The sequence below is a fragment of the Corvus moneduloides genome, chromosome 9 (genome assembly GCF_009650955.1).
Source record: "Corvus moneduloides isolate bCorMon1 chromosome 9, bCorMon1.pri, whole genome shotgun sequence".
In the NCBI taxonomy this organism is placed as follows: Eukaryota; Metazoa; Chordata; class Aves; order Passeriformes; family Corvidae; genus Corvus; species Corvus moneduloides.
The window spans coordinates 15,723,363-15,748,042 of record NC_045484.1 but is presented as its reverse complement, the minus strand read 5'-3'; the positions used below and the strand labels follow the sequence as shown (position 1 = coordinate 15,748,042).

The 24,680-nt window shown below is 36.9% G+C and overlaps 1 protein-coding gene and 1 long non-coding RNA gene across 7 annotated transcripts in view; one reads left to right on the top strand and one right to left on the bottom strand.

Moving 5' to 3' along the window:
- The window catches only part of LOC116448026, a 43,216-nt gene extending 18,985 nt beyond the window's left edge, over positions 1–24,231 (top strand). Inside the window, exon 3 of the long non-coding RNA XR_004241787.1 lies at positions 24,092–24,231. This is a non-coding gene — a long non-coding RNA (uncharacterized LOC116448026). The remainder of the gene's footprint in view (positions 1–24,091) is intronic.
- Positions 1–24,680, bottom strand: part of EVI5 (ecotropic viral integration site 5) — a 75,030-nt gene that overhangs the window by 15,215 nt on the left and 35,135 nt on the right. For 5 of the 6 annotated variants that reach the window (XM_032117944.1, XM_032117949.1, XM_032117943.1 and 2 more), the window contains 6 exons: positions 22,224–22,358; positions 19,992–20,132; positions 19,309–19,467; positions 17,580–17,726; positions 14,753–14,848; positions 3,474–3,569 (listed from right to left, as the gene is read on the bottom strand). In XM_032117944.1, coding sequence (XP_031973835.1) covers positions 3,474–3,569; positions 14,753–14,848; positions 17,580–17,726; positions 19,309–19,467; positions 19,992–20,132; positions 22,224–22,358 — 774 coding nt within the window. The remainder of the gene's footprint in view (positions 1–3,473; positions 3,570–14,752; positions 14,849–17,579; positions 17,727–19,308; positions 19,468–19,991; positions 20,133–22,223; positions 22,359–24,680) is intronic. The other variant, XM_032117945.1, reaches the window with a different exon arrangement.

Below are 24,680 nucleotides of genomic sequence, written 5' to 3'. Positions count from 1 at the left end.
GTATTTGAATGGTAAGAAAAAAGGTGTATTTTTCTATTTAATTACCTTATACATTTAATACCAATGTGGCTCATTGGTTCAAATTTGGGTGCCATACTACCAATTTCCAGTACTTGCAGTTTTATTCAGTAACAGGAACACAACTTGAATTGACTACAAGTAAGTCTTCTTATAATATTATTTGAAAGCTGACTATAGCATTAGTATTCCTAGATGAGTAATAAAAGCAGCTGAAATTTATCCTTCAGGCTGCAAGCTGCATTATATTTAAGAAGCATGCAAAATTTTGAGCTCAGAAAAAGATGACCAAAAATAATTGTATTTTTAAAAAGTTTTGTATATACTTACAAAAACTTCCAGCCAATTACCCTTTGTAATCTGAGTCCATTGATTCATCATTTGATATAGCACGCAGAGTTGCAACACATTGCTGATTTAGGTTACCCCACTGGAACGGGTGAGAGAAATATCTGAATACCAAGGGCCAAACTTTCCTCACTTAGTCAAGAAGTGGTACAGCAGCAGCTTGCTGCACCTGTGCCATAGCAAACTCCCACCCCACCTTTTAGTAACCAATTCAGCTTTAGACACGGGGCAGTAATAGTGACTCTCTGCTGGCCTTATTGGTGTTCCTCACCGATACTCTAGATTTGCCCTGTGCCTGGCTACTAGCCTGGCTTGCAAACACTGATGGCACAGTAGACCTTTACAAGAACTCTGCAATCAGGATGGATTATGCTGTTGCCACAACTTGGTACCATCACCATCTGATGGATGATATCACAGAACAGAATTAAAGCATATAGCTCCTCCAGGCTCCACTGATAGAGAAACATATACATTCACACTGCTGGCCAAAGGCACGAAATAGTACTTATCCAAAAGCCAGAATATGGACTTAGTCTGCAGCTACTTGTATTCAATATAGGATTTGGTCATTATTTTGTTCCATCCTTCAGATGGAGAACCTACAACTTTTCTGGTGTAAAAATCTGTAAAAATGCAGTGCTGGAGAGGAAAAAAACGTTAAATATGCAGAATCAACATTGATGGCCATGCCTAGATGTTTCATCTTGTTTCACACGTATCCATCCCACTCTTATCTTAAATTATAACTTTTGCTTTAATTAACATTTGCATTTATGTGCAGCTTAAAGTTACACAATTACAATATATTAGAAGGTAACCATACAGTCACCAAGAGCTCTGTTCCTTTTCCAGTGCCTTTTACATGCTAACCAGTTGGGAGATTGTGGTTAGCATGTCACATACGCCATCACCCTATCTTCAGGAAGATGCATTTGCAAATGTGTAACGTTTCTTTTAGCTTTTGCAGAAGTAGAATCAGAAAGCATCTAGCCAAAAAACAAAGAACATGGTCATTAATGGATATATGCATGAAGACACTTCAGTGCAGATTTAAGGAAGTTGTTTATTTAACTGGCATTGACTGAATTATACTTCTAACATTTAGCAGTTGAGAGCAAACATTTTTGTCTCTTCCTGTTGCCATTTTCTTCAGATTTTGCTTTTTGAGGAAACACTGCAGGAAACACTACTTTCCCTCTTAATATTTTATTTAAAAACTAGACAAATAGATACGTAACAGTAAGGGTGAAAGGGAAAAAGAAGACTTCCAGGCTTGAAGAAAGTCTGTAAAGAAACATGGAGAATGCTGCCAAGGTAGAACATGTCTATTACATACAGAATTTCATAAAATCCTAGAATCACTAAAGTCAGAAAGTAAAATCTGTAAAATCATCAAGTCAAACCACTTCTTCTTACTGTTTCTATGTATGCTAGAATGATTTCCTCCCTATTGTGTTTACCTAGTTTGGAAATTAAAAATTTAGCCACCACAAAGCACATATTGGAAGAGGAGCACTCTTCTACATGGAATTATTCAAACTCTGCTATTATTGAAATTTATGTTCTTCATAGCATTTCCTTTCTGTCAAAGTGAGATGCTGATAATGATTTGTCTAGATTGAACTGTTTAGGAAATCACTAGTATTACTCAGAATTATCATTATTCTGTGAGCTTATGAACCTCATCTTCATTCCAACCTGTTCACATTAACTCATGCACATTAAAGATGTACAGTATTGCCTGCTTTCATGACAATCCAGTTGCTCAGCCAGGCATATAACAAATTATTGTATAGACAAAATAATGCAACAGCTTTTCAACAGTAATTCTACTTTTCCCCGAAAGCACTGTTTCTTACCTTTTAAACTGACACTGAGCAGAGGAAAAAGTCAGAGGGAAAAGTGCCTTATTTTGTTCATAATGCAAAAATACACTAAATAGCTGGCTTTCTGGGAATTCTTCAAGCAAGCAACAAAGCAAACTAGCTAGAGTGCTTTAATGGAGAAAGCCAGGTTATTGATTTTTAAACCTGTTTTTAAGTGAGCTTAATGATTGGTAAAGGTGCTGGACTGATGGGCCTAGAGACTATCCTTAATCTATAACATAGTGATCTATAGCATAGACAACATTCCAAGATCCTCAACTGTGTTATAAGTCTCAAGGGATTAATCCTAAAAGCTTGGATCTACTAAGATTGTTAGGAAAACACTATCTACACTTAAAGAAAGGATGTGTTTGTTTAATTAAAGGAAAAAGGCAACAAACAATTAGATTGAATTGCTCTACAATCCTATGGTTTTAAGCAACACTTTCAGGGCTGTGTATGAAAAGGCTATAGAAACAGAAGCAGACTTCACTGCAAAGATGGCCAGGCATTTTGTATTAGGTAAAATGTAGTATTAGGTAAAAACATTTCTTCACAATGCAGCATGAACTGAAATGAGCCAGTGAGCACAGGAGTTACATAAGCCATCTCTGTTTCAAGACCTTCTGATCTTTTTTAACAGAAAATTACTACAACTACTAGAGCAAGGAAGTTTGAAGACAGAAATTTCATAGATTGAAGGTTCTGACAGTTTAAAACTTAAAAATCTGTTAACTGTTATTAAGCAAGCATCCTTTTTTTTTTAAGCAATCTCAGTATATACCACATAAAATTCATCCTTGCAACAGCAAGAACCAAGAAATTTACTCATGGATTCTTCCACTTGCACAAATGAAGTTTAATTTCTAATTACAGTAGCCTTAATAGTTGTACCAAATAAAGACATAAAGGGGCTTATTCTCATATATGCAGTTCCAAGTGGAGTAAATGCAACATGATCAACTCATTAATTAAGAAAATTAAGGAAAAAGCCGAGATGGAACATAAATGTCAATCTCATTTAATATCAAATCATGTAACTAAACATTCTTTTGTTCTCTTACATCCCAAGATAAAGGCAAGATTCATGAATAAGAGTTTTATTGCATTCATTTAAAATAATGTACTTTGGCAAAAACAGGTACTGAAGATGTATTAACTATTAAATAAGCAAAACCTGCTACAGGTGAAAGGACAAAAGGTACAAGTGATCAGAGACTGTAGTATAATATCACTTACCTCATGATTCAGTTCAGCTATCTGGTCTTTCAGTTCTCTGATGTACTGGTTAGAATCCGATTTATTAAGCTGCCCTTGAATTTTTCCTTCTTCTTTCTGTTTTGGTTAAAAAAAGGAATCATATTCAAGTTATTCAAAGATCTACTATATCAAAAATCTTATTTTAACCGTCTGCATATTTTTGTCACAAACAGAAGCTCTTCCCAGATACCACCCAGCACTTTCATTTGGTTGAAATTACAGCAGGTATTTAGAGGTGACAGTGGCTCAGACCAAGCTGACTCTCTCAATAGTACCAGGTAGGATGCTATGGTGGAGTATGAAGAATTAACAGCTTCACAGGTGGAATCCACATCCTATATACATGAGATTGCATTTTAGTAAACCACTCCTACAGAATACTATCAATACATGGAACATATCTTAGTGTACTTTATTTTCACTAATGTAAAGTTTACATTTAGCAACAAGACATTTCCTTTTGTCTCCAAGTAAACAAAACCATTCTTTCCTTGCATTGTGGGACATGCCCTGGGAAACACTACATATGACAAGCCTTTTTCGTCCTGTAGGAAGAATTGTAACATCCAAAATATGGTGGTATTTGTCACGTAGGAGTTCCAGAGAGTATAAATGAAGAGAGAAATGTCCCCTAATACCAATGCTTCAAGAGGTATACAGAAAAACTGGCAAGTAAAAAAAGAAAACCAACCCAAACAAAAATACATGAAGAGGAATATGACATTCCCCTCATTTGTCAACCAAATGCAGCTCCTACGTTTCAGGATGCTTGAAAGGTTTCATCTGCACTGAATGCCTGCAGCACTGGTTTCCATCTTGTCCCTAAAGGGAATCCTAATGTGACTGAACCAAACTTGGCAGAACTGAGATAAATAATCACCCTGATGAGGAATGCGCTCCATGTCTTCTGCTTGCTACTAATAAAATGCAGAACAACTCTGCTCTTGACTTTTTCCAGCTAAGTAATTTCTGAAGCAGCCACCAGCTCTAGAGAATGCAAGCACCTTGATTTTGTATAATTCTTTACCTAAACTGTAAATCACATACAAGCAGTATATTACAGAAATACAAATAAAATGGAAATATATTGTTTTTCTACCTATAGCTCATTTTGCTGAAGTTTTAATTACACTTGAAGAAAGCAAACAGTTTACTTAAACAGCCAAATTGAAAGTCATTTGCAAAGAGAAGTTAAATATCTTTTAGAATGAAAAGTGTTAACTGTTCTCAAAAATTAAGACAAAAAGCTTTAATGGAGAGGTCCCTTTAAAACACCCCTCTGAAATATACCCAGGACAGAACTTTGAGGAGAGATAACATGCTACCTTCCAAACCTTTTTCCTGAAAGAAGAGAACAATTTAGAACACTGTCAGTGTTGGCAGTATCAAAGCAATATCTCTTTTTTTGGGCTTTGTTTTTCTTGCAGTGAGGTATGCATTACAAAATTACCCCAAAAATAATTTTGTCATATTAATTCCCACAATCTGTAACATGGAAGAACAAGATCCTTTAATGCATAATTCCATACTGAACCTAGTTTCCAAGGTAACCTATGGCTAAATTCACACACACACAGTAGTATTAATATTAACAGTATTACTAATAGTTCCTGTCCTAAATAGTTAAAAAAATCCCAAACACAGTCTAACCCCATCATCTCTCTCTACAAGAATGACTACTGGCCTATGAAACAAATGCAACATAACCTGCAGACTAAAAATACATCAGCATATGAAAAAATCTTCCTTGCTGTCAGACACAGATTCCACACAATGAGAATGACCTGATCTCTTGATGTAGCAGGAATATATGGGAGAAATGCTTGTCTTAAGCCCTTTCCCTCTGTTTGAAACCTTGACTTTCCCACTTAAGCCTCTAATTCTATGGACTCTACTATGTCACTGTACACTATGCAATCAAAATGCAACAGTAAAGCAAGATTTTAGCAGAAATAGAACAGAGGTGCCACAGTCCTTTTAAAACAGAAGTGTAATAAACAGCTGAGCTTACATAGAAACTGGGTGCACAAGAGGCCATGAAACAGGCACTCCCAAGGTCAGTATAAACTAACAGCAGAAGCAGTAACATTTAGCAGGTTGGGTTTGGCACACAAATAGCTGTTAGTGTATATCATATGGGAATTACAACTTCCATTACATTTAAGTGGTTTTATTGTTACTTTTTATTCTAGAAACAGTACTGTAAAGTTAATGCAGATATTACAGAATAATTGTGTGTATTTGCTCACAGAAGAACTGACTGTAGCTACAGTCAGTTGGAGTGAATGGAAGGCATAAGCCTGGCTTGCAAGATGCCCATTATTAGTGAAACGCAAGTAAGTTTCAGTTTTCCTTTCAGAGCTACAGATTTTGTAGAGCTGGCAATTCACAAAAAAAAAAAAAAAAAAAAAAAAAAAAGAGAACCCTGCAATGGCATCTTCTACAAATATACTTTAAGAAAGGTCATGCTGTAACTTCCTCTTGCAACATTCAAAATTGGAAGCTGATCCTTTTAACTGGCTGCAAAAAAGTCACATATTTCTAATTAAATAACCCCATGTTCTGTGGGCTACCAAGTCTGTCTGCAGTGGATAAATTGGAAGGATGACATAGAAAAAAAAATAGGAAAAGGCATCAGAGTTTTCTTTACAGCTGCTGTTCATCTCTGACCAATAAAAAAAGATATAGTCTACTAAGTTGATCACACCGTTGTCCTTTACAGATGCTTATGCAAGTGTGGTAGCAAACCACTGGAAAACATGCACGAGTCAGACACCAAAGCATTAAAATATATTTTAATTTCTATCAAAATCATCTAATTTAGAGAATAAATAATAAGTAGACAGCTGAAAGCTTACATATATTTAATGAACAAAAAAGGTCTTTCAAAGTTTTATCTGTCATATTATTATTTTTAAGTTACCCAGTATTCTTTAATATCGAATGACTGATATTTCTCGTCAATACATACATTTTTATACAATTACAAAGCATTACCATAATCTTCCAAATTGTTTCACCTTCCAGTGACATTTCATGTTAGAAAGTAATCTGAACCTAATGCAAATATTTCCCACCCTCTGATGAGCATTTATTAATCAAAGGTAAATTTTAATGTGAGGAACTTAAATTTGGTAGTAATATTTTTTAACAGTAGCTTTTCATTAGGGGAGCTTGACACCACCACCTCTGCCTCCTTTTCTCCAAACTAAACAAGCCCAAAATCCTTAGCCACTCCTCATAGAACTTTCTTTTCAGCCCTTTCACCAGCTTTTTTAATTATTACCCTATAGACACCTTCAAGGACCTTCATATCCTTTTGAAATTGTGGGGCCCAGAGCTGCACACAGTACTCAAGGTGAGGGCATACTATCAGTTACTACACAGTCACACTGACATAAGAAAAATTAAATTGCTTTCATGCAGCTTAAGTTCATTTAATGCTTCTAATTGTGGCATTTACTTTAGTAGGAAGTAGACATTTCACTCTGCATTGGTTGTATACTGTGCTTGAATAGTTTTGTACTACTGCGCCTGAGCAACTTTGCACTTCTGAGGAAAGCACCCAGATCAACTGTATGGGTTCAAAACTGAATGTTACGACTCCACTTACAATTTAGAAGTCTTCAAGGTATGAATATCACACCTTTTAAAAGAGAATAGCATAAGCAATTACGTGTTTAATTTTTTTAAACCTAGAGTTATACACATAGGATGTGGGCTGCTGGTTTGGTTTTTTTGGTGGTGGGCTTTGAGGGGGAGCACTATTATAGAAAATCTGTGATACTTGGAGAGGTCACAACACAAAAACTAGCTGGTCGCTAGGCAAATAATAGTCATTTTAAATTTAAAATTAATACACAGAGAAAAAGTCAGATAACATGTCAATAAGCAAAGTGTGGGTATTATCAGAATTGCAAAATACTGAAAGCTAGCCAATTCTAGAATCTAGGAATTTGTTTGAAACATCCTGCAGTCACATGTGAATGAATCTTTACATCCCTGGCATACTGCATCTGCATATTAGCACCACTGCAGTGCCTACCTCCTCTTCCCAGAAGGGTTTTTAGAAAAGCAATGCCAGCTGGTGTTACACTGTAATTAAAGATGCCTCATCTCGATTTCACTGCTTTTGAAGATTTGTAACTCCTCCCTTGATAGTCTCTTCCAACAGACCAGCTCCACCAGCACCACCAGGGTTAGAAATCTGTCTATCAGGGTAACAAACACCCTCGTGGCAGGTATCACCTCTGCTCTAAGGACAAGTGCTTGTAACAGTGTACACAGCTAATCCAACCCCCTGCCCCAGAGGTTGTGTATATAGTGGGAGTAGCACGGGCAGTGAAGCAGGAAATGAGCTCTGTAGATCAAAAAAACCCGCTGCTAAACCAGAACTTACTTAGGCCCCTTCACAGTTTTGGAAGCTCTCTCCTCTCTCATCCTGCTGTGAAGTACTAGAGTGACTGTACTTGTGTGCATACCAAGAATTACACTGAGAGCTCCTGAGAAGAAAAATCTGCACCCCAAAAATTTGCTCCTTGAAATGAAGAAAAATTCTGTCCACCAAAAAGTATCAACTGAGAATCACGGTTTTCATATCAAATTTAAATCCTCCTTTGTCTGGCTTTCTAAAAGAAAAGCATCTTGCAAAGCAGCAGCTAGTCTCAAAAAACTACCTGACGCCTACTGAGAACTCCTGAACATGTGGAGACCTTTCAAACTCAATCAGCATCAGACCAGGATGTATAGCTGGCAACACAAGAGTGCAGAGACAGACTGCTTAAAAAAATATGCTGATTTAAAATACCCGAAACCATTACTGTATAATGGCCTCCCAAAATCAAGTTTAGTACTCATAATAAAAAAGGGTTTCTACAACAAACAAATCACCAGGAACCACCTGAAAAACACTGGAGGCCTTAAGCCAGCTTCTGCTGCCCGATGGAAGTTTAAGATACAGAAGATCAGTGTAATTGAATTCTAGTTGCAGGTGTTTCATCCCAAGAGGTGTACAAGTTTTCTAAAACATTCAGTTATCACAACAGAATAGGAAAGGAAATATACATCAACAAGAAAATCAGCCATTTTAAATAATAAGAAAACATCTAGGGTTGTTTTCACTTTAATAACTGTGAACTTAAAAACACAGAAAAAAAATGGTTTCATAGGCAGTCAGAATACAGGCATGCTCAACAGTTGCTGTTCCTCAGATAACATCTTTACTAAAAATGACTGGAAGTTAGGATGTCTCCCTAACACCCTTAATTTGATCTTTTCTGTCCTAGAAATATTTACGTGGTAACAACTTGCCTCAGCCTCTTTTCAGGAGAGGCTTTAAAATTATTACTCTGTGGCAAAAGACACTGCATTAAAAATGTAAATGAAGTGTATTCAGAAGGGTAGATGTGGTAACTACTGTCCTTTCAGTGACTTTATAGTGACTCATTCTAGACTTTCAAAAAACACATCACTAACATCTCACACCAGTATTGATAAGAGTAAAAAAGGGTTTCCTGTAATTTGAAAAGATGGAAACAATTTCTTTACTGAACAGTCAGTACTTGGAAAAGTTATTAAACAGAGGTCATAGAAAGGCTTCGTTCTAAAGAAATAGTGCTAAAAGTTTAAACCATGGGGAGATTACTAGCACAATAATGGACTTCCTTTACAGTTGTTCTCAAAGCAGCTTTGACAGGGTTAGAGATAGGGTAAATGTGACAAAATTCTCTGAATCTGCCAGGAAACACAGCAGGAGGAAGTGATGTTACTGCCTGTCCAGATCAACCTAACAAAAAGAAGAATTAATTCTTATGGATATTTTTTGCTTTAAGATTACTCAGGTGTAAAACCAGTTTTTCATATTACAGGTATGCTCTCTATCACCCAACTCAAATCAGCCATGGATAATTTTAAGAGGATACTACAAGTCACCAGCTTGCATAGAAATGGAGGAAAAGGGATTAAGCTGCCAAGCAGAGGCTACAGCTGCCCCACTCTGCTTCCTCAAACAGCCTACACTTCCACTGGTCTACTGCTCCTCACCCTAGGCAGCTGAGTGACTGCAGCTTGTAACCGATTTTACCTTGTCTGAATTTTTCTATTCTTCCTTCAATTATTGCAGGGAAAACCTTAAAAAACCAAAACAGAAACAACATCAACGGACCAACAGGACTGCCTATATGCAATCAGAAGGAACCCTTGCTAATTATGAGGCCAGAAGTATTTGCTTGCTGCAGTTTGAAGCTATCAGTTCAGCTGAAAACAAGAAAGACTACCTTGCCAAGGAAGCAAACCTGAAGCTTTGCTGATTGACTATAGATATAGAGGGAGACAACATCCATTCCTTGGCTCTTTCGTCTTGGGAAAGGATGGGACAAACAGGATCAGACTGCATGCAACCTGACCAGGACAAGCCATTTAGTTGTAGGGTGTACATCTCTAGCCTTTGTGAGAAAGTGAAGCTGCACCATGAATATTGTGTTCTGTTTTGGGACCCTCCAGTACAAGACAGACATTGAGGTGCTGGAGCATGTCCAGAAAAGGGAAACAGAGCTGGTCTGGAGCAAAAGGCTTACAAGCAGCCGCTGAGGGAGCTGGGGGTGTTTAGTCCAGAGAAAAGGAGGCTGAGGGAAACCTTATCACTCTACAACCATGTGAAAGGAGGTTATAGCAAGGTGTGGGTCAGTCTCTTCTCCCAGGTAGCAAGTGAAATGACATGAGGAAATGGCCTCAAGTTGCCTCAGGTAAGGCTTAGATTGAACATGAGGAAAAATTTCTTTACGGAAAGGGCTGTCAAACATTGGAACAGGCTGCCCAAGGAACTGGTTGAGTCACCATCCCTGGAGGTATTTAAAAGACATGTCAATGTGGCACTTAGGATCATGGTTTAGTGGTGGACTTGACAATGCTGGGTTAACAGTTGGACTCAATTATCTTAAAGGTCTTTTCCAACCTAAATGACTGTATGATTCTATGTAAGCTTCTCCCCAGTGTAGAAGTACAAAAAACAGTAGCCCAGCCATCCAAAAATCCATCCTTCATCTGTTAATAAATTGCTCAAATGTCCTGCCCGAAGCCCAGAAACCTGCCAAATACATCCAAGTCATTTTTGGGAAGGGATGCCATCCAGAGGGACCTGAACAAGGGCCCATGGGAACCTCATGAGGTTCAATAAGGTTCAGTGGAAGGTGCTACACCTGGGTCAGGGCAAACCCTCATATCAATAGATGCTGGGGATGAATAAATCAAGAGCAGCCCTACCGAGAAGGACTTGGGGGTGCTGGTGGCTGAGAGGCTGGACATGAACTGGCAATGTACACTTGGAGCCCAGAAAACCAAACGTGTCCTGGGCTGCATCAGAAGCAGTGTCGGCAGCAGCTCAAGGGAGGGTATTCTGCCCCTCTACTCCATGCTTCTGAGACCCCACCTGGGGGCTCTGGGGTCCCCAGCACTGGAACAACATAGACTTGGCGTAGTGAGTCCAGAGGAGGCCATGAAGATGATCAGAGGGCTGGAGCACTTCTAGGAAGACAGGCTGAGAGAGTTGGGGCTGCTCAGCCAGGAGAAGAGAAAGCTCCAGGGAGACCTTAGAGCCCCTTCCTAAAGCAGCTACAAGAGAGCTGGAAGGGGACTTTTGACAAGGCCGTATAGTCATAGGACAAGAGGTAATGGCTTTAAACTGAAAGTGGGTTGATTGAGATTGAATATTAGGAAGAAATTCTTTACTGTGAGGATGGTGAGGCAACCTGGTCTAGGGAAAGGTGTCCCTGCCCATGGCAGGGAGACTGGAAAAAGATGATCTTCAAGGTTCCTTCCAATCCAAGCCATTCTGTGATTCTATGTTTGCCTCCCAAACATAAGCTGAACTGGCAAGTGAGAGAAAAATAACAACAGAGAGGAGTAAACAAAAGCTGAGAAAGTAAACTTTTGTTTCCACATAACAAGAGTTATAACATCAGGGCTTTTCTTTGTCACTTCTGGGGCTTAGGTATGTGCAATGTAAGTTAAACTTCAGTTGTATTTCAATTCTATGCTATTTTTGGTAAAGAAAGACCTAGAATATCCATCACGTATTGGACAACTCACTGCATTTCAATACACTTACACAAGAGTTTAAAAGCTCAGCATCATGAACTGAATGCTCAAACAGGGCAAGGTGACATTTAGATTATATTAAGAAATAACTTCTTAACATCATAATAAACTGACAACTTGTTGCAGAATTACATCTATTATTGAATGGTAGTTCACTCTCCATCCCTGTCATTATTACTAACCAAAACTAAGAGTGACCCAGAAACTGTGATTTAAATCTAGCATGTGTGTGTGTCATGTCAGATCAGTTTGTATGTAGGAGTAGTGATACTCTGCATTACAAATTTAACATCACTGTCTTGCACCTACACCTACACAAACATTTAAAAGAAAACCTCACAATTTAGGTTAAGCATTGCTATGGCCCCCGTGGACCTGGTAATGAATCCCTTAAGCTTCTCAGAAAAGCACCACCCCCTCAAAAAAAAGGGAAGGTTATGTGGTAGGCTAACTTCCTCCCTTCATTTTTATCGGCTTTGAAACAGCATGACAGGCAAGATCTATTTGTGATGCTCTGTGCATCTGTACTTTAATTGTGATACCTATGCTCCAAGACTGGCTAAATGTATTTCTGGTATTAAATATTGCATTTCAAGTCATTAAGGCAAGTCCTGATTAAAAGGGCCTCTGCTCCCCACATCAGGTGACAGCAATTACAGCAACAAGCTGAACAGAAGAGAATGGGAGGCAGCTCCTTCTCCATTGAGGAAGAAGTTACGTAGAATTTCAATTTCCTTAAAAAGTGGCTTTTGTTTAAGCCCTGTTATCAACTGCATGTTTTATAGTTTATAAGCTTTGGGAATTCAGGATTTCCAACTCCATTATTACATTTTCCTGGTGGAGGTGTTTCAAGGCTTTTGAGCATGAGTACCCAAAAAGGAAGTTTTGATCCTAAGTTTCGTATTTGCAGGCAAAACACACTGATGAAAAATATCTGCTTAGAGTCTTAAAAAAAAAACCAACCTATCATGGTTCAATAAAAGCATTTCAAGTCACATCTACAGTATATCAAAAATAAACTAACATTAGCAGAACTTATTTATGCTAAATAATTTGTTTTAAATATTATAAAGTTTACACTCAAAATCTGTATTTCACAATTGAAGAAGTTATCTTTCATGCTAGTGTAAATTAGAGATCAGATGTTCACCAAAAACCTAACAGTGCAAACTCATTAAATGAATGTGAACTTCAGCCACAAAATGACTTCATTCTCCACACTGTATACAAAGAAAGCACAGCCACTCTCACTTCTGTGAAGAAAATCAAGAAATTTACTAAGATCAAACTCAAGAAATCATTAGCAGGTGATAATCTGAGAACACCATAAAGATTGGAACTGGAAATGCACTTTGGAAGGAAACAAAAAGCCTAGAATAATAAAAGCATAACTAAAACTTGCACTGTGCAAAGTAGTACTTGTGAAAAGGAAGGAAAGATGATGTGGATAAACAACTGTTTATAAATGAGAGAGTTTATTTATATTTACTTTATTTAAATTTATTTATTTAAATTTATAAATGAGAGAGTGCAATATTACAACAAAACAGGGACTGTATGATCTTTGGATGTATTAGCCAGAATCATGAATATAGATTACTTTTCTGCACTTCTTTTATGTCTCACAACAAGGTATTATAAAAATCTGCATGTAATTCTGGGATCCCTAACTTAAGCAGAAATACAAAAAGGGAATAGGGGAGAGCAATAAAATGATGGAGCATGGATGATTTGATGAGTCAAACAACAGAAAACTAAGTCAGATGTATTTACACTAAAAAGTGAACACAATATGAATTGTGTGAGAGCTATCCAAAAACTCCCAACTGGGCATTAGGGGATTCACCATTTCATAAGATCCCGATCACTTTTTGAGAGATGTGTATCAATCAAATAATGGAAGTAGGATGGCATTTGAAGTCTGTGCTGAAGTAAAAATAATGCAAAATGAGTAGTACTCACTTCTCACCTACAAAATCACATTATTTAAAGTAACCTTTAAACTTTCCCGTTTCTTTTTTTTTAAATGTTAATTTGAGTAGAAGATTGACCTTAACTCAGCTACTCTCTTGTTATCTTACTAGATGATAAATGATTCATATGCAATGCTTACTGTACTTATCTAGGTATTTCTAATGTACTGATCACAGCATTATCTAAGCATTATACCATTTAGAGAAATGGCTGCTCTAACTTTTAATGGATATAGTGCCTGCTGAACTAGAGGTAATATAACAAAAATTCTTTATGCAAGCTCAATGAAATGTATTTGCACATTCCATATATGAAGAGATGACAAAGATACAACCAGTTGAGAAATCAGGGAAAAGGTAGCTTTGACACAATACAGTAAAATCACCTCAAAGGAAAGATTTCAGAGGGAAGAAACACAATAGCAACACCAGGTTTTAAAAAAAGTAAACCAGAGAGTAATTAGCTTGTAACTTAGTAAAAATAACCAAGAAAAACTCTGCAGCAGAATTCAGACAGGACAACAGTATATGAGTATAGAAAGGTCAGACTACAGTAAGACATCATCATTTCCCAAAGCCAAGAAAATATAAAGAACAGTTATTTCTGGTTTTCTCATCAAGGGAAAAGCAAGTTCATGGGATGGTGAAAGCTCCAGAAGGAACTGAAAGAGTAAGGAACAACACAGAGGCCAAAGGATGCATCTTGAGATCCTATGATGACATGGTAGCAGTAAATACTTCTGGTTTTAAGATTTACATAAAGGGAGTAAGAGTTTTACAATAAATCCTTCAATACTGATCATAGCAGAAGAGTAGTCACAGGAAAAAAGATAGTTGCTGGAATCAAAATGTATGCATCTTTTTATGGGCAGAGGATGTTTTCAATCTTGTCTATTAATTGGTAAGAAGTACCAATTACAAGAAAAAAAAACCAAAACAGAAGTCAGAGTTTAAAAAGAGTATTTTGCCTTTAACGTGGTATTTGTACAGAAGGAATTATTAACAGCTCACAAGTATGCACACAAGGTAGATTTAAGGCTTTGCTTGTATAGGAATTCAGCAATATAGCATTATCCCACTTGGCCCTGTATTTATAGTATGCTAATAAAGAAACACAGAGGAAGAAAAAACTTCGCTAAGTACGAAATCTAATCAGTATCAAGTTTCACAATTAATGCCATCGCTTGTTACCTGGATTTCTAATTCAGCAATATGCTGCTGGAGTTCTGCCACAGCTGCAATGCGGTCTGCCTCACGGAGCCGTACTGCCATCACTTCTTCTTTACTCTGAAAGAAGTCAGAAATGGGAGCTAGCTAGTACCAGTTTTAGCTGATTAAAAACTGGGCACTGCTTTTACCCGAAATCCTAAGTAGAGAAAACTTAATACACTGCTGTGAAAGGACCACTATTCTAAGAACTCAAATTTAATTTTAACCCATAGGAGTATGTAATAATCTAATATAAACTCTAAAGTATAATAATCTAAAAAAAAAAATCTGTGCAGTTTTGAAAACTTGCTGTTATCAATTTCCAGGTCCAGAAAACAACTGTCTTGTTTTCCAGAAATATTATACTGTAAATTAAGAAAAAGAATAAACATAATTTAAAAAACAGCTCATGCTTTAATTTTGGACTTTATAGAAACAGCAAAGCTACACAAGAGTTAGTTATTTCATCATTTCCTTTGTCCTAAAATATAAAAAAAAATGAAATAAAAGGAAATGCGTTCTCAACCTCATTTAGTCCAGCTATCTTAGTCACAGTATATAACAAAGACAGTTTAGAATAAAATACTAATGCACATAACCTACAATCGGCCTCCCACTGTAAGTTTAACCTACAGGTCTGTCTATAAATGATAGGTAATCTGAGTTTGAACAAGAGAGAAAGAAATGTCCTGTTTTATGAGGCAAGTCCTCAAGACTTCAGAGCAGTAAACAGTATTACATTATCAGTAACCTGGTACAACCACAGAGTGAAAGGAGTGTTAGATAATTAGTGAGCAATACTATCAGGTGAAGAGCAAACAGCCCTGCGGAAAAGACAGATTAGGCTCAGGTACACCTACTTTTATAGCAGACTGGTGTAACTAAACTGCATTTACTGCAAATCAGTTCCAGTACTTCCGTTATTTTAATCTGTGCTTCAAACTAACAGTACTCAACCACCCTTCATTAGACAGTGTGGTTGAGATCAAATCAAATATAGCAAAGCTTATCTATAGAAGCTACTTCAAAACATGCTATTTTTTGGGTTATTTTAAAAAAAATATTCCCATAACAGAGGTGTATCATCCACAGGATCCAATTAACTGCATTTGTAATCAGTGGAGACCATTTCAGAAAAATCTATCGTGCTAGCCAAAGTTTAGCCGTTCTTGCTAAATTCTGTTGCATGGTTGTTCAAATGAAGGCAAACCGACAAGTCCACAGGATTGCATGTATTTAACTGAAAGCCGAAGGAAAGACTGGCTTGGTTTGACTTTGGTATCAGAGATGAATCAATAGTGTTGCTCTAGATGGCACTGATGCTTTATCTCAAACAGAGCATGTTCTCAATAATTACCACAGAAATTGATACGGTAGGAAAAACAAGACTGGGTGGAGGCACAAATCTTATGTTGTAAATTCTTTAGCACAACTGATTAGAAAGATCAGTGGTGAGTTTCAAGAAACAATTGGAAATTGAGTCCTTGCTGTAGAAGCAGTAGTCAGATAAAAAGGGAAAAACATAACAATACACACCAGTGACAAAAACAGTTGCCGTACAGGTGGTATGAGATGCAACTGGCTACAAAAATTTTAACTTCTGCTTAAGCATTTCAAGCCATCTTTTAAAAGAAATATACAAGCTCCTGAAATAATGTATGAGTTTGTTATGCATAAAACAACTGGGGAGTAGAAAATCCAAGTTTTTTTTTTGAGGCAGTAGAATATTGCTACCTAGCCAAAACAAAAATAAAATTAGAGCATGATTTTAAACAACTTGAAAAAACAGGAAGAAAAAAACCAAAATCAGTTACTAATAGAATCAGGAATAATTGTTGTTGTTTCTGAAATATAATATTACTTGTAAAACCTCTTACAGTGTAAATTGTAATCTCTTTTCTATTGGCTGCAAAACAAGTTTCAGGACCTAATGTTAGTGTATGTCAGTAAAGATACTTCACCAGCTATTGACCATAGCTACTTTCAGAGAATCTCTAAAGAGTATGACTGGTGCTCTATTATTGTCACACTTTTCTCTAGCCCATGTTAGAACATTGTTCTACAAGTGTATTATCCCACTGAGAACAGTTGTGTGCTAACTCATTAATCAGGTTAGAGTATATTGCTCTCTTTATAGTCAACATAAAAGAGAATACTGACTACACACTCTCAATCCTTAGTCTTTTAAGGATTAATGAGCCCTTTCAGTATCAAAAAGCAATCAAAGTAAGTTATGGGTTATATGAAAAAGACATCACTAAGATTGTGATTATTTAAAAAAAAAAATCAGTAAAAATAATCTCAGCATTAAAAAAATAGTACTTAGGAAACCAGAGATCATGGCAAACAAGAAAGTCAGTAAAAGCCATTTCTTCTAGTTAAGATTCAGTGTCTTTTTTCCTAAAAGCTTGTGATGGAGTTTAATGAGTCAGCAGAAGTCACCTCTTTGCTGCACTGTGGATTTGGGTCCCACTAGAAACAAACGAAACTGGCAAGACAGCAAAAAAAATGAAAGCCTGAAAGAGTCTGTTGTTGAGGTGTGTCTTTTTATATTATACACAGACACTTTTCTGAGCAGAACCATGCTTTAAAGTAAAACTTCATCTTTGTGGGACCAGAAAGAATCAGCTCTGTCAAAACCTCAAGTGGTTTTTGTGAGATGGTAAATTCAAGATGATATTGTCAAAATCGGTAAAAAGAATTTTGTTTTTATGATTTATGCTTCTCAGTTAAGACAAAATTTTATCCAACAATGGCAGACAAGACTAAAATGTAAATATATATTAGCACTTCTCAGGATATTGTTTACCTTGCATTCAATCTCTGCTTGTCTACGTTTTGCTTCATTCAACTGAGCCAGAAGTCCTTTGTTCTGTGCAGAAAGATACTGCACCTTCTCCTGTAGGCTGGCGACCTCTTGCTCTGCCCTTCGTAAATGATTACTATTGATCTGATTCTGAAATTCATGACAAAAAAGGGAAACAAAATACATGTTAAGGGAAGGTTATTAATCTAACTCCCTGAAGTCTGACAAAACAGACTTAGAGATCATTTACCATAAAAAACTTTTGATGAAAAAGCATTCAGAGTTTTCCAAGTGTAATCAGAAGAGTTTGCATGACATTTTGTTTATGACCAGGATATTCAAATTGTTCTTAAACAACAGATGACTCATTGTAAGAACATTATTGCAAAGCTCCAGTAGATCTGTTTTTCCCAATTTGTTGCCTAGGTAAGGCAGATTTTTTGAATTTGTATCTCAGCTACACTATGCATCCAGGAAAGATCAGGTATGTCAGAAATACTGTCCACGCTTTTCTGTCCAGTGAATTCCTGAAAGCAACATGGCACCTTAGTTGAGATCAGTGCACAAGTACAAGTCATAGCACTTGTACCTGAAGCTGTGCACACCATACCATGAGAATGGCATTTCTCTCAGATGACAGCTAAACAGCATAAGCACATACAAAGACTCGATGTGTAACACTGAAGTGAGAAGTACCTAAGTAAATGTAAGCCAGACAGCAGACTCTCTATGCCCCCTACTGACCAAAACAATGTTGACACTTCAGTGAAAATATTACAAGGTAAGGCAAGAAGAAACTTAAGCAGTTGGTATAAAGTGATCCCTCTGTCAGAAAGAAGCCTTCATATGCCTTGCAGCTGGTTAATCTCTCTTCAACAGCACGTCCTTACATGCTCTCCTGGTTTCTGGAATTGCTGAACCTTGTCAAGTAAAGCTGTTGTTTGTTTAGTTTTTTGGATGCATAGATCTCTTTCAAAAAAGTTACATTTAGCAGGTATTTCATGGGAAGATTTCTTAGAAGTCTATTAAAAATCCTTCTCAATCATCAGCACATTGTGCTTACTAACTTGAGTTTACTCATATAATATGAACTCACCACTTTAGTGCACTTTCAGGTGCTTAGCAACTTAATAGTTTTACAAAAAGAATCTTGGCAATCAAGGTACGATTGTCTTTTCTGCACAAACCTCAGCAGGGGTAACCAAGGGTTTTCTAGTCTGGCACATAAAAGGCAAACCTCGTGCTAAAAAACCCTGACCAATACACAGCTGCTTTGCTGAGTCCACAGCTTAGTAACCAGATTCATGACCTCAGCAGAAAATCTAGTATCAGCAATGTCACCTAAAGAAAGCACACACTGCCATCTAAACATTACTATTATCAGAATTGCCAATTAGATTTGTGAAATTTAAAACACCTTAAACATACTTTTGTTGTTATTACACCTGTTAAAACTTAATTAATTAAGATGCACACACATTCAGAATCTACCAGCTAATCCAAATGAGAAATTCAGAAAGCATAATCCTGGAAAATATTAAAGAGGAGACAATAAAGTTGTACTGTGTGCACTAGAGTCTCCCATCCTCGTCTAACAGAAGTAAAAAGACCCCGCATTTTGGAACTAAAGTCCTGCCTGTAGACGGTGAAGATCCTCATCAGGCATCTACCTGATAACACCAAACTTCCAGCAACCAGCTCAATTCACATGTACTAGCATTCAGTAACATACCTGTGTTTCCATCTCCATCATTCTTTGTTTGGTCTCTTTCAGTTCAGCCTGAGTTTCTGCTTCTCTCAGCCGCACTGTCATCAGCTCATCCTGTAGCTCATTCACTGCATTTTTTCTCGGAGGATCTTTCCATCTTCCAGTGGTACGAGCTAGATGACGCTAGAAAAACAGCATGCTTTTGCTGATAGTGCCTGATCCTTCCTGGTGTTTCCTTACTTCACTTAAGGTCTCACAGTTATATGGGGACAAATAGCTAGAGTTCTCCTGTTGATCCTAAAAGCTAGAAACCCATGGAAACTTACTGGTTTTAAGAATAGACAAAAAACTGAACACATTAATTCCCAACTACAGTAAGTCAGTGAATTTCAAGTATATCCTAAGACTTTTGTCTCTTTCTAGCCCTTTTTAACATTTAGCAAAGTAGGAGTACTGATAAGGTACTTCCCTCCAACCATTACAGTTACCTGGTAGCACAGGCCCTCTGCCATCTGTAACAACTAGGCACCAACTTCTAACATACTTTTTAGGTTAAGTTTCTTGTGACAGCTGAATTTAAGGATTTTCTCACCTCAGCAGTTTGACTGACAATCATTAGTTTCTACTTGAACTCATTATCTCAAAATTTTAGTCTTTTGCTTTATCATTGAAAATAAAAATTCATAAAAGTATATTGCTACCCATACCTGCCAGTGTTCTTCCAAATCTTTGACTTGCTGCCTTAGTTCTTTGAGACCCATCAAAGATTCTGCTTCTCTTAATTTTACTGCAATCAGTTCTTCTTGTAGTCTGGCAACATTTTCCTCATCAGGGAGGGAGCTGTTCCTCTGCAACAAGGATCATCCTCTTAAATATGTATTTGAATAAAATTGTGCTTAGTGAAACCCACTCCAGGAACATAGACATGGAACAATAACTAAGAAAACTTAAGGTGCACATCCTCTACAAAATAAAAACCATCAAAAAAGCTAAGCTTCTGGATATAGTGAGTGTGTATAAATAACTTCTAACTGCCAACTACAAAAGAAAATTATAAGGTAGTAGTTCTAGGTATTCTGACTTCAAGATTTCCCTGAATGGTATCCCTAACAAAACATCATATTTACAATATTTGAACACATCATGAAAAATACGGAGAGGAATCTGAAAGGTTTTGATCTAGTGGATAAAAAGTAAAACAAACAAGGAACTGAAATTACACCTTAAAGCTATAACTTTTATTTAGGTTTACAGGAAAAATAATAAATGGAAATTTAGTTTTTAGGAAGTACGTCATCAGCCTTTGAAAAGGAGAACAGATATGCTGACAAAGGAACCATGTGTTAATATTTACAAACAACAACCAGTCAAGAAAAAGTCTTAGAGATGAAAGTGCAAGACACATGAGGAAAAAGTAGAAAGGCGAGAGAAGGCTAAACAGAAAACATGAAAACACCAAGAAAAGCAAAACAGAGATGAAATCCTAATAAGGGAAATCTGGGAGAAAAACGAGGCGAAGAAAATGGACAGGCTGTCTGAATACAGTATCCCTACAGCAAATCATTGGTCACCAAATATTCAAAGTTGAACTGTCCTTCATCACTTTCTACTTTATTTCCCAGTAGTTGTTTTCAGTAAAATCAAATGTTTTTGCAGATCTGTAATACTGTGACAGTTGTCAGGTTTTCTTGAGAGTTGAGTAAAGCACATGATTAACATTAACAGAACACAGCACAACAGCCATTTATTAGCATTCCATGTTTCAAAATCATAGGATCTGAGTATTGGCAAATACAGGAAACGAGAGGGTATGTTTCTGAATGTTTATGGCACTGTCAGTACGGCCATGCAAGTCTCGGGTTATTCAGCAGAAGTTCCCCAGACTCACGACTCATCACTAACAGCAGTAAAGAGCTGTATTGTAGGAATTTAAGGGAGTTCACTTCAGCCCCTTTCTCACGTGCGTAAGTTCATCATGACAGACTGAAATACTGCTGTACGTCTGAGTTCGCCTGGTACACTGGAACTGACCCCACTACTCCAATTTTTCTTCACAGATAAGTTTTCATTGTATGCTGTCTCCATGCTGATGAAGATTAAGTAGTCTCCTGAATTTTGAAAAATACCTTGTATCCTAAATTCTTACCAATGGTCAATACAGTAAAAACTACCACACTACTAAGCCCATCAGACACTCATCAAGCCCCTCAGATAATTGAAAAATAAATCTTGGTTCCAGCAGGTTAATCTAATTAGCTAGTAATATACCCTAGCCAAAGCCTGGGTATATAGCTCGTAAAAGTTTCCTAAGGAAACTAATTCCTTAGAATGCTTTATATCAGGTCAATTATTGCGGTTTTTCTTCTTTTGCTATTTTATCTTGCAGTTAAATTTTGCTGCAAAGAAAGGTAAATGTTTGCCAGTTGGTTTGAGTACATCTTGAACTCTGGCATCAGTAAGTTACAAGCCAGCATGGCATCCAAAAAGCAGTAGAGATTCTGATACTGAGCGGTGAAGGGATTCTTTCCCTGCCCATAATGGAATGGGAGTGGAAGATACTCAGTACCTAGGAACGGTAATATTGAACCCTTTCCTCTTCCCCTCCCAAACTAGTTTCACATAATCTCAATGCTCACTCTAAGCCCACTGCTCCTGCGGGCTTAGAATTTCGAAATAATTGATGTTTCCTATCAAGACTTCACCAGAATCCAAGTTTTCCACTACAGCAGGCTTCAGGAATAGAAGAAAAGTGATCTGCTTTCACAAACCTTTCCCAGTGCAAACAGACCTTAGTTTTATTGTACTTTGAGATTTGAAAAGCGTCTTGCAATCACAGAAGCATAGAAGAGAGGTTCTAGAGCACAGTTCTGCAAAGAATTACAGGGACCTCTAGTCTGTTTTGAGTGCTGTTCTATATAAAGGGTCCTGGTTTGATTTACCTTTTCCATCTCTAGAACTTTATCTTGCATCTCCTTCAGGGCACAATGAGATTCTGCTTCACTCAGCCTGGCTTGGACCAGCTCTTTTTCCAGCTGTAGCACAAAGTCTTCACTGTATCGTGAACTGCATTTATGCTACAAAGTTTGCAGAAATATGTTTAGTATGAACCACAGATTGTTTGAAAGGGGTTTTATATACCAGATTTGGTGGAAAAAGTACATTCAAATGCTTCAGATCAGAAATACCAGCATAAGCGCTTACCTTATACAAGTCTATTAATGTCAGTGCAGACTGCTACCAAACATATCCCCACTGCTCTGCCTCTCAAACAACTGCACCTCCACACAGCCAAATGTGTCTGACGAAACTGAGACCCCTATTAGTACTGACAAGCAACAACTCACACTTTTCTGTCATTCTCAACCAAATTGAAAGATTCTCAAACGATCTGTGATTATTTTGTGATATGCAGAAAAAGGTGCTTAGGGAAGACTAGTTAATTACAAGGTTAATAAAAGTATCACTCAATCCCTACTCAGTTAAACTCCAATTCAACAGATTCCTTCCATAATCTTGGATTTAAAATAAAACTATATGCGCTTCAATGCACAATGACTTTGGTTTGCCCCTTTCTTCACTCCAGCTCTTGGCTCTCATTTGCTCATACTATACATATTCCTTCTGAAATTCAGATACATCCAACCGAAGCATTTGTATTCAAAAGACTCACTCAACTTTTTCCCCAATCAACAGTTAAAAAATACATTTTATTTCTTCCCTGTGTCACTTTAAAATTACTTGTCAGTTTGGCAGATTGTCAAACTTGCTTGATAGGCAATACCAACCTAAATCAGTATTTAAATTTCTGATTGAAGAAAACTGTGTGTGTTGAAATCCTCAAAGCATAGTTGTTTAGTTACTGTGTTTACATAGCTACCCTGAAAATTAAGTTTAGAGGAAAATAATTTAATATATTTTTGGTGTCATTAACCACATTGTGAAATAAAAATACTATGCCTGGATGCATAGATTAAGTTTTAATTAACAATTCAACTTTAAAAAGATTATTCATTATACTAAAGATACATCTGTGTCTTACTTTATGTTTGCATCAAACAGTTTAGTTTTCTGCATCTAAAAAGCAGTAAAAAAAATGAACAGAAGTCTTCAGTTCCACATGCTTCTGTTAGGGTGTGACATGCCCTGACTTTTAATGTACAAATAAGAGGCAAACAGGCCAAAACAAGGATTTAAATGTAACTACATGGTCAAGGAAATAAGTCTTTCGTTTGCTTTTATACTTCTGCATGCCAACTAAACCTTTTGTCATGACTTACAGTACAATCCAAATTCAAAATCTACACTACACTTAGTGTTACAGTTTACTGTATTTCTTGTATATATGTGCCTGCAGGAAGCTGTAATGGAGGGGATATGCACAAAGCATTAAAAGGCAAAGACAGCTCAGGCAGGAAGTTTTTAGTGTCATTGACACCATCCACTTAAGCATGAGGCCTACTTAACTGTGCAGCTGAACACACACAGAAATAGTATGATCCTTGTACATTAATATTAATTTTCCCTTATACAATACTAATCTAATTCATATTAATTTTCAACCCACACATTGGTTTTGCCTCAACAAGTAGTGGAGGCAGACCTGATTTGAGCATAAGGAAGAGGATGGTGGTCAATGCTGATTAATTTCTACAGTTGCTTCACATCATGTAGCAACACAAGTACCACATATAACACCATGCGGAGGCAGAAAAGAGGGAACAACTCTTTTTTATTCCCCAGCTGTTTGTACAAGTTTATCCCATGATACACACAGCAACTTAGATGGACTCTACATTTCTTGTTCCAGATTCTGTTTGTGGTACATACAGAATGTGAACAAATGCAGTGTTCTCTCTCTGGCAATGGAAGAAGTTCACTAGTATTTTCCAGGACATGGAGAGAAAACAGCAGATTTGAAGAGCTGAATACATGCTGATTTTGCAATAATATAAGTATATTCTATAAAAATCTAATTGATGTTTATCAAATAATTAGTAATGGAGAAGGTAAGAAAAGTTATTAATCCAATTTCAAGCACGAGTCTTTAAATCTGTCTTTAGATATCACCTGCATAAGGAATATGTTAAGAGTACTTATTTATTTAGCCACAACAAACTCTAAATCAAATCTTGATATACTGCAAAAAACCCCAGCCAAGATCAGAACAGACTGAAGAAAACAAGACTCACAAATTACAAGCTGTGAGTTTTACTACTTAGTAAAACAAAGCACAATTTCAATAATTTAGTATACAAAGGTAACACAAGTTTATAGTTAAAACAATGTTTGAAAGCAACTTTTAAACTGACTGCAAGAAAAAAAAAATCTGCTTTTATATATTTGCCCTAAGCCCTAGAATTTCTGACAAAAGCCACAATGCAAATACGGATTTTCAG